General features: G+C 40.8%; 1 protein-coding gene across 1 annotated transcript; it reads left to right on the forward strand.

Annotated features, from left to right (window-relative positions):
- Positions 1 to 2,765: 2,765 nt before the first annotated feature.
- Positions 2,766 to 6,289, forward strand: bloc1s5 (biogenesis of lysosomal organelles complex-1, subunit 5, muted). Its single transcript, XM_076721500.1, has 5 exons — positions 2,766 to 3,054; positions 3,354 to 3,436; positions 4,046 to 4,175; positions 4,417 to 4,475; positions 4,816 to 6,289. Exons 1-5 carry the CDS (start codon positions 3,036 to 3,038, stop codon positions 4,987 to 4,989), a joined length of 465 nt encoding a protein of 154 aa, XP_076577615.1. The 5' UTR covers positions 2,766 to 3,035; the 3' UTR covers positions 4,990 to 6,289.
- Positions 6,290 to 14,105: the final 7,816 nt, after the last annotated feature.

The following is a 14,105-nucleotide window of genomic DNA, read 5'->3' on the forward strand; positions in this document are numbered from 1 at the left end:
AATACTAGCATTTATAAGACTATAAATTCTACTACATGACATTTTAAATAATGTAAATATTGTCATTCTCTTTAATAAACTAATATGTTAAACTGGTGCTGAGCTTTTAACCACTTTAAGCCTTAAATATCTGAACTGAATTCAAGCCTGAACAGAATTGAATTGATTGCATCTAATGTAGACAGCAGCTGAAAAATATTGACTGAATTAGGCAATATTTACCATATAAGTTTCCAACTTAGAACTTTGAACATAGTCTTTCCTTTTCTGTGACAATTTTGGAGAGTGTCCCAGAAAAGACTTTGTGTCCAAGGCAGGGGTGTCAAATAAAAAGCAGAATTCACTTAATAGACCTGTGGGACAGAAATACAGAGAAACACATGATGTGCTTGCATGCAACGAGCCCTTGCATGCAAACTGCAGCCGAACATCAGGACGCTCGCAGATATTGATGCAGAAGGACAGATTATTTCCTCGTTATGTTGATGTTGGCTCGGCCCTCCAAATTCTTTGGTGCTGTGGAAATCTAAACTTTGCAGAAGTTTTAAAGCGTTGGAGGTTCGAGCTTCTTTTTTTCTCCCTCTTCAACATTTCAGCTATGTAAAGTCTTTGAAACACACTATTTTCCAACCTCGAGTTACGTGTGAAAACATCTCATTTGAACTGCTTTTAAATGTAATAATTTTAAAATAATAGATGATTTAAAACAATTTGGAGAATTGTTTAACTCACTCCAAATGCAAATCATTGTGTTAATAATGGATCTGTTTATGTATTATAGTATACCAATGAACACATCTGTTTTTAGTCTATTATTGGCATACAAGGTTTATTCTTTTTTAAATGATTTAGTCCTTTGCAAATATGGCAAAAGTTTGAGTTATTAAACTGTTATTACCTAGTTTTTATTGCTCTGCCAAATATATAATACATAATAAGTATAAAATAATGATTACATGATTTTAATATCTCCTCTTTTATTTTTTGATCATTGTTAACCATGAGTTAGATTTTTATGTCACGCTGCTATGCTTTAAATATGGTAATGAATGCTGCAGTTAAATAGCCCCTCTGCCATTCTCAGAGTTGATCTTCATGCTTTTAATTTCACCCTGCAGAGTCATAAATAAACAAAACAACAGGACGCACATTCCTGTCACGGAGGCCTTTGCTGGATCTGACGTGTTCTGTTGTCAGAGATCCTCTCGTGCTTCTCCAGACAAACACGAGGCTGCAGCAAAGGGCTTGTTTTTATCCCTGGGCTGTTGATCAATCACTTAATCTCTTTAATAGGCCCAAATCAAAACTAATGGTGCATCTAATAAGTGTTTAGCTAAGCACTGTGGACAGTGGCGGACTTAAGTGGTGCCTTAATGATTTTCTCTTAACTGAGCATGACAGTCTTAATGAATTTAGAGCTCCCAAACAAACTTTTGACAACTAATATGCAAAATTTGCCCCAAACAATGCCTCTTCTCACTCTGACTGAAAATCTGCATGTACTTTGCTCTTGCCACGAGTGCTGTGTTTATTAATACATTTATGCCAATGTATTTGCATTTCATAAAGTGTAATAAAAGCATTTGCTAATCCAAGATAATTCGGTCACAAGGGTCTTTGCCAACCCTGGATTCGAAAAATTAGTGTGAGAGACTTGGTGCCATCTTGTGGTGATTCTGCTGTTTTTCTTTTTCAAAGAAACTTCACATAAATTTACTGCACCTAAGATTTTATTCTAGCTAATTTCATTATCATGACGTCTTGATAAATACAAATGTCATATTTCTAAGATACTAAATATGAATTTAGCTCTCCTAATTGAGATGCTGAGAGGTAAACACTCAAACAAAGATTAAAACTTGTTTGCTCATTTATTTAGATCTCCAGTGGCATCACTACATGCAGTAATTCCTTGATTATTCTGAAAGGGATTAATAAGTTTGATGGATTTTCTGCCACTATGATGTGTTATTGTTGCCTAAAATAATTTTTGGCAGGAGGATATAATTTAGAAATCATAACAAATGTCATGAGCTAAGAGAAAATATAACTTTATGATTCCCCCGCCATTATTATTATTATTATTATTGTTGTTGTTGTTGTTGTTGTTGTTGTTGTTCTTGTTGTTACAGACACTTTCAGTTGCCAGATTGGCTCGTGTTTATTCTTTTTATTTTGTAATAATGCAGATATTCTTATCAAATACCTGTAGTTTTCACACTTTCTCATAAACCACTGAGTCTATAGTTACACATGTTAAAGGTTGCGTTAATTTAAAGGAATTTGGTTCAGTTTTCCAGAAGGTAAGTGGGCCATTAGTGTGTCAAAACTGCGGAATTCTATATTATTCCTATATGTGTATTATGTGTATATACCCATTATGTTACTATCAGTGTATAGTGAACAGAGAGGGAGTGTATGGAAACGAGTTTAAAAAGCAGGTTTCGATGTTACTTTGTTCAGCGCAGAGCAAGACTGACATCTGCTGTCCAGAGTCTCGCAAATCTTCAGTCTGCTCCTCCGTCTCTTATTCTTTTTCACACACGCAGACACATACGCTTGTAGACGTTTAAAAGCTCCAGAGTAAACAGTACGTTAGTGTAGACCACCTCAAAGACCATAGAGTGATGTATTTCACGCGAATTGATAAAAAAAACATCAAACCGAGAGTGGACCCCTCACTCAACTAAATATGGCACCCCTCCTCCCGCGACTTGGTTCAGTCCATGGCCTCGTACCCGGAAGTAGTAGTAAATGTTTACATTGGAGTCACCTGACTTCTGTTCAGCTGACAGTAGTTGACATAAGACCACTGCATTTCTTTTCTTTGTATTATAGCTGCTGCGTATTACTATGTTATTTAAGTATAGGCTACGTTCAAGACTGATGGTTTAGTTCTGCGACGTAGCTCTTTGGGTTTAACAATTAGCTTAAATTTTTAGCATTTGGAGTATTTAGCAAGTGATTAGCAGTAGCTGGTTAAGCTAGCTGCTTCACAGAAGACAAATCTTTGATTGAACTGCAGAGTTTGTAAAATGGACAAGATTGCTCAAGGTAAGTGATACATACCACAGAAAAATTACTGTCTCTTTCCGCATTTTAGCATGTTTGCCTCGCTGTTGATCTAGATTGCAGCTGATCTGATGTGGTACATTAGGTTAACAATGGTAAAATTATATCTTTTATAGCATGCAGGCTAACACAACATTACATGCATGTGCAGTTTATGAAGTTGTACATAAAATATTGTTTTAAAACATGGTACTAACTTGCCACAAGAACGTTGTAAAGATATTCTTACCTTTGTGTTCTTGTTTAAACTGGATTTCATTTGAGCTCTGTTGGTCCTGCAGATGTGGGTGATATCCAGTCCAGACTGCTAGACCACAGACCAGTCATCAACGCAGAGATCCGCTACTTAGTGAGAGAGTTTGAGGTACTTGACATGGAATAATGACTCAACACTGTGGCCTAAGCCCTGTGACAATAACTATGGCTGTACAAACAGCTACACACACATACACACACACAACTTGTGAGTTCAGTGCCACTGATGACAGCTGTTTGCCATTGAGTTAATTCTTTTTTATTCCTTTTTTATCAACACTGCTGCCATTCTCTAAGCTGCACATCGGACATTGAGAATCCACCTGTCAGGAAAATTCACACTGAATTAAGTGTTATCACTTTCATGCCAGCATTAGAACAACATCAATCATGGACATTAAATCCTGTAAGTGTAGAAATGCCATAAGACAGGGGACACAATAGAGGTTCACAAATGTGCCACATTAGCATAAACCACAGCATACTACATATTGGGTTGCAGATACAGTAAAAAACTGTATTTTGTAATCGTGCACCTCAATAAATAAACTGCAGATTTCAATATTAATAATTGTATTTATCTCCATTATAAGCAGTTCGACAAAGTACTGAATTTAGTTTTTCTCACTCGGTAAAAGAATCTGTGTGTCGTTCTAAATGAACATCGACTTGTTCGCTAAGCACTAACAGCAGTAAGCTCTCCTCTGCTGTTGTTTAGGAGAAACGTGGACACAGGGAGAGCAGACTGCTGGAAAACCTCAATAAAATGGTGCTGGAAACAAATGAGCAAATGCTGGACACAAATTTAGAAGGCATAAACCAGCAGCTGACGGACGTCGCTAAACGCTGTAAGTCCTCTCTCACAGATTCATGCCTGAGACTTTTGTTGTAATTTGTGCTGACTGTGTCATTTCTTGCTCATCCTGACATCTGACCACACACTTGGATTTGTTGCCATGTCTTCAGAAAAAAAAATGCAATGTTGTATTTCGTATTGGTGAATTTGCAAATGTCACACGAGCCAGCATCACTGTCAAAACAATGTGAATGTAAGTTCTGAGAATAAAAATGAAGAATATCTCTTCACAGTGGAAGCTGCTAAACACATGGCAGAGAGAGTCCAGCAGAGGGAGCTAGAAGCACAGCAGGTAAAAACAAGCCTTCACAGTGCAGGTGGACACGATATCATAGCCCTGACTGGATTGCAAATTGTACAGACATTTATTATATTGTGTCTTGTGTGTATACACAGCACGATTAGGCTGAATGCCAGAGCACATACATCACAATGAGCCCATCTTACATCATCAGCACCTCGATGTAGTGTACGAATGCAATCGAATATGAGAACTTAATGTTTTCTTCCTGTCAAGTTGTGCAGTCAAAATGAACAATCTGTCTTTTCTACAGATACAGATCAAGATTAGTGTGAGCCATTTGCGGAAGCTTTCTGTCACCGTTGTTGCTCATCTTCTTGTGTCCTTCCAGAGCACCCAGCTGCAGGCGAACATGGAGTGTTTGAAAGATGAGTGGGCAGAGTTTCTGAAGGAGCAGCAGAGATTAAAGGAGGAGGTGGATGAGGAGCAGGCCAAGGCTGTAGAAGAACTCCACACACGGTATGCTGAAATGAAGAAGGACTTGATCAAGGATGCACCCCTCTAATTAGTTTATGCTTGTGTGGGTGTGAGGGGAAAAAACACACTCTTATTACATGAACACTTGTGTTTATTATGGACATGAAAGTCTGCACATGCAAAATTAATCTGCTGGCTTTGGTTGATGCACTTGGTAGTTTGCATAAAAAGGTTTCGCTCCTGCACAAGACTTAACATTTTCCAAATCGTGAATGCGAAAGTGTGATTAACAATGTGACATTTTCACAGGCCATCAAACTCACAGGTTTCTGTCTTAAGCACATGGAATTTTCACAGCACCTAAAAGGTCTGGAACATGTCGTTTTTAAACAAGCAATCATTTGATTGCTCCTTGGCTGTGAAGTTTTCAACATTTCAGGATTGTAAATGGATGCCTGCCTGAAGGGTGCTGGTGATAAATTTGCATCAGCTTCAAGTTTAAAGGAACCCGGTGTTTGGCACCAAAGCGAGATCATTCAGTGTTAGAAAAGCTCTTCTGAGCAGGTGTGTTTAAAGCACAGATCAAGTGTTGTAGAAACGAGCTTAAACAGAACAGCTTGCAGAACAAATCGTCCCTCACCAGCTCGCCAGTGTTTGGAACGTTTGACCTCTGACATTAACTTCAAGTAAACCAACTGTCTGTGAAGTAACTTTCATTATGAAAAGGCCTTTGCTGAAACCAATTTGAATGATCAGCAGCAGCTGTTTTGTGTTTGCTGTGCCACCTCAAATCTGAATTTAATGAGTCTCAAATCCAATATTTTCATTGCTGTTTAAACAGAAGAAACATGAATCAGATCGTGTTCCTCTGGTCTGAATTTGCTTCTGGATCCCTCTTTGGTGGTTGTCATGCTTTGTGCTTTGAGAATGACAAGCAAAAAATATGTGCGACAAAAAAGAGTGTTGGTTTCTATTTAACAATTTCTGCTTATTAGATCAACTGCCCACAGAGGCATGTGTTTTAGTGTAAATTGAGCAAATAATGTATAAAAGTTGTAACATGAAACAGAAAAGAAGTGAAATCACGTGTGCGGTTCTTGGGGGGGATGTTGGACTCCAGCACTTGTAATGCAGTGTTTTGCTTTTGCCCCAGACAATGGTGTGTTGTTTGACAGGGTAATGGATGGGTGGGCACACTGGGCACACTGGGCACATTCCCAGCATGACTAAGAACAGAGTTCATCTCAGACAACGTATTAAAACAAATATGTAAGATACCCCCAGTACTCCTTAACACCCGTACCACACACCCCTTTAAATTGCCCAGACACCTCGGCTGTCAGGCTTCACCTCATCCATCAGCTGAAGTAAAATAAATTTTCTGTATGAAAAATAAGAATAAAACAAAACAAGCCAGCCGTGGAGTTCCTCCGCTATGTGACAACACAGCTGAAGTGAACTCAGCTCTGTATCGCCTTTCACAGAAGCTGCAGCTTTTTTCCATTTTGGCTAGCGATGACCTGCCCCCTCTGCTCCTCATGCAATACCGATCTCTGGCTGCTCTGTGTCTGCGCATATTGTACATGTGTGCGTGAGAGAGTCAGCGACGGCTGGCGTCAGAGCAGGACGCAGTGGTTGGCATGTCATCAGAGATCAGAGAGGGCACATGTACATCTGCATGTGTACGTGTGTGTTTGTGTGCACGCCTTCCCACAGTGACTGCAGCTGTCCAGCGTGGAGACGGCCCATCGTCGGCTAACGAGGAGCGACAATACGGAAACGTGGCCCACCTCTGCCAGCAAGGCACCTTTTCATCTGCTCTTGTTTATTTTTTGGGGGTTTTCATTGGAAAGAAAGAAAAACAGTCAGAGTACACGAAAGGTCACCGTTAAAGTCACATGAGTGTTAGCTATTCATGAGCTGAGGCACATGAGCTTCCAGTTAATACAAGCCGGGCCAGATAAGTCGGGGTTTATATCTGTTATAATGAAGTTTGACATTGCCATGTTATGTCAGATTTAGAGAAAAATTCAAGTCAGCAAAATTTTGGAAAATTTTGTAAACTGATTTGTAAGTTAGCCCAGGTTTTACAGGAAGTAAGGATTCCCACAGAGTAAAGTGAACACAAAAAAAGTGGTCTTCCAGGATTTAACACTGGACTACAGAGGTGCACGTGCATGTCAAGGGACATAACATTGTTTGTTGCCTGGCCTGCTCTTTGCTGGTCCAGTTCCACAAAACCATGAAATACCTACCTAATGACCAGGCTGAGGCAGTGTGGGAAAGCCCCCAGGTCAGAGTAACCTCCCGCCATCCGCAATTTCATTGCAAGACTGTTGCTGTCAATAGTAACATGTTCTTTGCCAAACTAAATTGACATTAAGCTGTCTGGGTTTTAGATCAACGTCTGTTTGCGTCCGCAGGATTGCAACAACAACAAGTTTCGACATTCATGGGAATTTTTGGTTCTAAGTGAGAGTACAGGCTGAAAAGTAAGAAAAGCCAGAGATCTCAGCATCTGGACAAGTAGTTGTTGAGTGACTGGTATTGATCAACAAGTTTGTCTTGTTTAGTGGATTAAAACTGGAAACGTCAAACTAACATTAGGGGCTAATGCTATCACACATTTCAGAATAGAATGTGGTCAATCTGGATAGACATATCCATCAAACAGGAAACTGTGGAGCATCCCGTGTACTCAGGCTGCTGGCACAGAAATGTTCCCTTTACACACACCAGTAAGATGACTCCACGCACAGAAAAGACTTGGGCAGTGGCTGAAATCTCCTGTTATCATCCTCCTCAGTCTGCTGCCTCATGCCTCTGGACCCTAGCTGCTTTGCTTTTTGTCTCAGTGCATCAGAGAGCAGCGTGTTCTTCCTGTTTTGCAGGGAGAGCAGTGCTCTCGGGCCATGGAGCTGCCGTTCCCTGTGCCAACATAAATGGTAAAGGGAACAGGAGCACCCAGCTGGAGCTCCATTGGGCAATGGACAAAGATAAGAGGTGTGTTGGTTCATGCAATCTGATGCTCTGTCAGAAAAAGAGCTTTCCACATCCACTGGAAAAGAATGGAATATATCACAAAGATGAAATGTGCTAATCACATCAAGACATTTACTGAAAGAACTAAATCTGATTTGAGTAATTCATGCTGGATTGAGAGCCTGTGGAGAATCATTGAAGTTTAGCTTGAGTGATAGCGCAAATGGAACAATACTCAGCACTAAAGTTTGGCAAACCTGAACCCTCCAGACACCAGTTTTCAACGTGTCTTCTCTCCATGTCCAATATCCTCACATGGTGTTATCACCAGTTACCCAACCTTTGCCAACCTCACCATCAGCTGCACAACAAATGGTTGACTTGAAGGAATTCATTTGGTTTCCAGAGAATGAGCTGTATCAGCATGAACCAGAAAAAAAGATGTTTTCAATGGGTTTGAAACAATACAATCTGCCCACCGGCAGATTTAAAGTAAATATGTAGAACAATTACATCAGGAACTAAGGACAACTCGAATAGCTGTGCTGTTATAAGGTTACTCCCTGTGCAGATGTTAGGTATGTTTGACTAGTTTCTGCAACCCATCCAAAATGAATCTATACATTTATGTGGTTTTTGGATTTGGGATTTGTTAAGAATGTACCTAGTATACTGAGTGTGTAATTCATGTGGAGGATACAGATAAAAAAAAATGTCACCAGAATTATAAAAGCATATTATTTATGCACAGACTCAACTTCTAAACTTAATAGGAACACCTTAAGATTAGCATCTTGTATCGAACCCATAGCTTTCCAATCTTAGCAAGCACTGGATATTACTGCAGGGACAATTACCCATATGTTAATATGGGTAATTGTCCCTGCAGGATACTGTACTGGATTGCATTAGCGTTTGTGATAATGTGTCCTTTTTCTGTAAATGTTCCCATCCTTATGTCTGTCCCCTGGGCTTTGTCCACAGTGCATTCTTGTATGCATTCATAGCTTTAGCTTCTTTGTCAGCACAAAAGGTAGAATGTAGACCTTTATGAGTGTCAGGCAGGTCAAGGGCAGCTCATGCTATGACTTGATATTTAACTTTCTATTCACTCGTCTTTACTGCTGTACTGTTTGAAAACTAATAAAATACCAGCAGAGCTTGAACTTCCTTGAAGAAACAAATAAAATACACACGAGCCCAGAGGACTGCTACAGTTTCTACACAGCTGACAGCAAACTTGGCATTACCAAACATTTTCTTTTTGGCCCGATCACCTTTCATTTCAGGCGACTGATGAGATAAAGCAGGCCTAACAGAAACACTATTTCACTATTTTGTTATGGAACAATAGAAAGCAAGGTGGTGTTCATTCACAGGCACTTTACGAACAGCTTATGAGAATTTTCAGACTCTGCATGCTCACTCGCTATCTTTTGTGCTACATGATGGGCCCCTGTTACTCAATTACTAAGGGGTCCAAAATGAAAATGCCAATGAACAAAAGCACCATGCTTCCAAGTTAATAATCCAGCATAAAACAACCTCAGGGAGTCGGTGATGGGTCCTGGGCGGATTGAAATGCAGGTGGTAATATGAATTCTTTGGCAATAGCAAACGTTCACCCAGTGGATCACTGAATAAGAGCGGGAGAGCTCTCAGAGCTGCAGTAAAACAAATTAAGAAATTGATATTTCTCTGAGGGAAAGGCATTCTGGATATACTCAGACCATGGCAGCTTAGAAAATGAGCACTGGGTGGCATATAAAAGCAATCACTGGAAAGAAAAGGGTTGAAAATTAAACGTCCCACCTTTTACCATAAATGCCAGCACTCCCTTATTAACAAGCTCTGATATGCTCCCCGGTGAGGGGTTACAATATAACACGTTAGTTTTTATTCTGTACAGTGAATCAGTTTGAGTCAGTTTCTCAACCAGATGCCGTGATCAGATTATCTCTGTTTGAAATACACACACACACACTCCATTGGCATCTTTGCGCAATAGAGGGTCTAATTAGCTGAACTGTACATGATGTTTTGCGTCTGCTCAGTCTCATCAGACAGCCTTGCTAATACAAGCTCAGTGTTCCTGCCAGCTCCAAGAAACACAGATAAGAGTCCAGCAACAACAAACACCTTCCTCAGTCAATCACAGGGCAAACAATAGCCAGAGAGGACGCAGAGAGCGGCCTGTCATCGGCCAGTGGCCACCAGCAGCAACAAAGCTTGTTGTTGTCTAGATTCCTAAACTGTAAAGGAATGTCTGGCTTCATTGCCAACCATGTACCCTGTCAATGGACTTGGTTTTCCCTGTTTTCTGTACCACAGGTATTTTCCTGGTCTTGTCCTTTTTCGCCTCCTTTTGCCCTTTCAATGATGCTAAACCCTAACACTGTAGAACACCATTTCTTATGGTATCCAAATAGAATTAAGAACTTGCTGTAGTTCTGTAATGTAATTAAACCTGCAAGAACCGATTTTTGGTAAATTGCAAGAAACGCTGACAAATTATCACGTTTTTCAGTTGTCCACCTAGTGAATGTAGGTAAGTCCAATATGAACTCTCTTTTAGCTCCATTTTTGGTCTCCACCAGCTCCTTGGGGAAATATGTGGCTCTTAAGCAGCTATATGCTCCCCTATGTTCACAAGCTAGTTGTTAATTTTGATGTTAACTTTGCCGTTTAGACCTTTCTGCACTGGAAATGGCTGCCTGTGGCTGTAAATGTCACTATGAGAGCAGTGAGAGTGAACCAAAACATTAACATTGCGAGCAACAAAACAAAACCAATGATGGTAAAAAGCTTCGTAGAGCTGATGGAAGCAGCAAAGATGGGCAATAACTCTCTGCGAGTTTGTAGCTACGAGTGATCCCTTTCACATACAAGTAGTTATGTGGTGCACTGTAAACAGAAAAATATTTATTATAGCCTCTATACAGTAGCTCACTGGAGGTAGAAGAAGCTCAAGAGATTCAGCTTGAGTCAATTTACCTGACATTACTGAACTTCCTGCCAACTCATTTCACTGTAGATTTACATCGTCTTCCCTTGAAATGTCCCTGTTTTGACATTGTGAAATAAAGGGTATGATTTAAATCAAATCCTCTGGTCATGAGAAAACCATTCACTCCGAGCCTTTTTGATCATGTTATTTATAACTCATTGTCTGGGTATTGATTTAAGGAAATAAGTCCTGGAACAGAGAGGAGAGAGGTAGGCAATATAAAGGATGATTCAAGGCCTTGGTGATTGAAGTAACAGAGATGTTGCAGAATACAGTATGTAAAGAGAAAAAAAATTAGAAAACTGAAAATGAAACACTCAAACTTTCCATGTTGTTCATCAGTTCTGCGTTCAGTGTACGTTCCTGAATGTGACTTTGTGAGAACATACCCACAGGGCTTTTCCAAAGGAATGTTTTCAGTGTGTGCATTGTTAGGAACCCTATAAAATAAAACTGATATAGCTGTAAAAGTTTAAGTAGTCAATAAAATCAGATACCATTCTCAGTGAAAAGGCACAGAAGGTGGTTTCCAGATCTGGACAAGATGTTTGCAACTGCAATTTCTCACTGATCAGCCCTAGTTAACCTTCAGTTTGCTTGGGTTTGTAGAAATAAATGCCAAGAAATAATCTTTCAATGCAAACTTTGTCATGTTCATTGTCTTTTTTTTGTTAGCTGCTCTGGGAGCTTTCAAGATACTTTTTGCTGTGATGAAGTTTGTAGCAGGATACCCTTCAAATCTCATTACACGCATCATAGATTGTAAAATCATGATGGCTGAATTGGCTCAAAATAACGATGACTGTAGGATTCTCCTTCCTTCCAGAAGCTTTTTGGATGCCCCTCAGCTCCTGATAAATGACAGGCATCTTAAAAACAGGATTATCCCCAAACATTTTTTGGAGGCTAAACCAAGTGTAATGGAAGAAAAAGACAAACTCCCCAAGCGATGAACATTTCACAAAGCTAACAAAGCATAACGCTTCTTAAAAAAAGACTTTTGTCCCATTGTCAGTTGGATCCAAGAAAGTGGAATTTCTCCCCTGTTGTTCTCAGAGCAAGCCCTTTGCACTCACTGAATGATCTCATGATGAGATCTCAGAGGAGCATCTAATATCCCACCTACTTCAGCCCCTGAAACCCAATAAATCAATCAGTTGTGCTTTACAAGCCTGTGTGTGTTAGCCATTTAGGAACTCGAGAATCCCTGCTGCGGATCACAGCTAAAAACCATCCTGACTGACAGAACAATGAGGGAGACAGGACTTAGAGTAACAAGGTGCATGCATGGATGTGTGTGAATGCATGCTTGTTTGTGCCTCTGCGTAGATGTGATTTTTGTGTGTGTTTGTAGCAGCTCCGTCCCATGAAACCCCTCTGCATGTGAGTCAGCCTCTCATCCCGGCTTTCTCCAGGGAGGCCTGGGCTCTTGGCAGAGGAATGCATGGGAGTGGGCTCCCTCAATAAAGGCAACTCTCTTTCAGGGCCCGGGAACGGCCCTGGGCTTTACTTTCATGGTTTCCCTCCTCTGTCTGTCTGAACCCAAGTGGGCTGCTGCTTTTGCTACTGCTGCTGCTTCCTTTCAAGCGTAATGGTTTTACCTTGAGGCTGAAAGAGAAAGACACAGAGGAAGGGAGGAGTCCAGACCTAAAATTATGACTCACCTACTGCATATCCATGTTAAGCTCTGGGTGTCATGGCATCTTTTTAGGGCTCAATGTGGTTTGGTCTGCCTTTCGGCTGATAATCATGCATTTAACCAGATATTTGAGAACAGCCTGGATCAGACATTATCTTAAATGCATAGAATGACATTTTGAGAAATATGCTTATTTGCTTTATTGCTGAGTTAGCTGAAAAAACCTGGGCCCGCTCTCACGTCTGTGAGCTAAATATGAAGCTCCAGCCAGCAGCGTGTTAGCTTAGCTGTTAATGAGTGAGCTTTAGAAGCGCTGTGAGGTGGATTTTGTTACTTACAGACAGTTTCCAGTTTTTATGGTAAGCTAAGCCACAGGGATGCTGGCTTTAGCTTCATATTCAACCCAATAAGCGAATCAAATTTCCCAAAATGTCCAGCAATTCCTTTTAAAGGTGAGGAAAGACAATTGTTTTACACCTATTGTCAGACTGTTCAGTCTGAAGGAACTGTCTGCATAATAAATCAGAAAGATGCCCACATTAGTAACTTAAAGCCCTCTCTACCTCAGCGATGCACTGAATGCATAAATTAAAACTTGCATAAATTTACAGGTGCACTCATTGCTCTGCACACAGTAGTGTCGTTGAGGCCTAGCAGATGTGTGGCTGTGGACAACTAAGCTCTTTGACAGCTATATGGGGAGAGGAGAATGTGGAAAGGGACATCTGAAGAAGGAAAACCTGAGAAAAGGTGGGGAAGGAAAATCAAGACAGAAAAAAAATGAAGGTGAAAAGGGCAACAGATAAAGCACAGGAGCACTACTGCAGACAGAGACAGACTAAGCAAATGGACGCAGTAGTAAGACAAACTGGGTGAGTAGAGGGAGGAAGAGAGGAACAAAGACAAGGAAAGAGGAAGAAGAGGATGGGAGGGAAAGACACAGAGAAGGGAAGACTGGACCCTGGCTTGCAGATCAAAGCAGGCAGTGAGCAGCAGCTCCAGGCCGGTCCTCCCAGCACCTGCTGCTGCCCCACCGCCAAGTCAAACACATTATTCCAACAGACGCACTGCTTAATGGCTTCTGTGGAGAGACCTTTACCGGGCCCATGACTGCCTCTGCAGATGCTCAGAGCGAGCAGGCTGCACTGACACACACACACACACACACAGAAACACACAAAGGCTGCCTCAAATTCGTCCATACTCACTGCTTACACAGGGTGACACATCCAGGAGAGCACACGCACGCAGGCCCCACTTTCCTATGTTTGATCCATCAGATCATTTTATTGCACATCTGCTTGAGAACGGACATATCCAGACACCTGTCAGAATCATGAACTCACTTGAAATACCCACGTACTGATGAAGCATGCGCACAATAAAAGATTTTTTACAATAAAACACAAACGCCTGGTTCGAGCATTGTGCCCCAGTCTGCCCACTCGAGTGCAGCACTCTGTTAAAGGGACCTGGGTTATGTTTGGAACCAATTCAATATTGAGCAGAGAACAAATCATCCTAAGAAAAACAGTAAACATCTGTTTTGTGACTTGGCCACCTCTCACTGGCAATG

The sequence above is a fragment of the Chaetodon auriga genome, chromosome 21, assembly GCF_051107435.1.
Source record: "Chaetodon auriga isolate fChaAug3 chromosome 21, fChaAug3.hap1, whole genome shotgun sequence".
NCBI lineage: Eukaryota > Metazoa > Chordata > Actinopteri > Chaetodontiformes > Chaetodontidae > Chaetodon > Chaetodon auriga.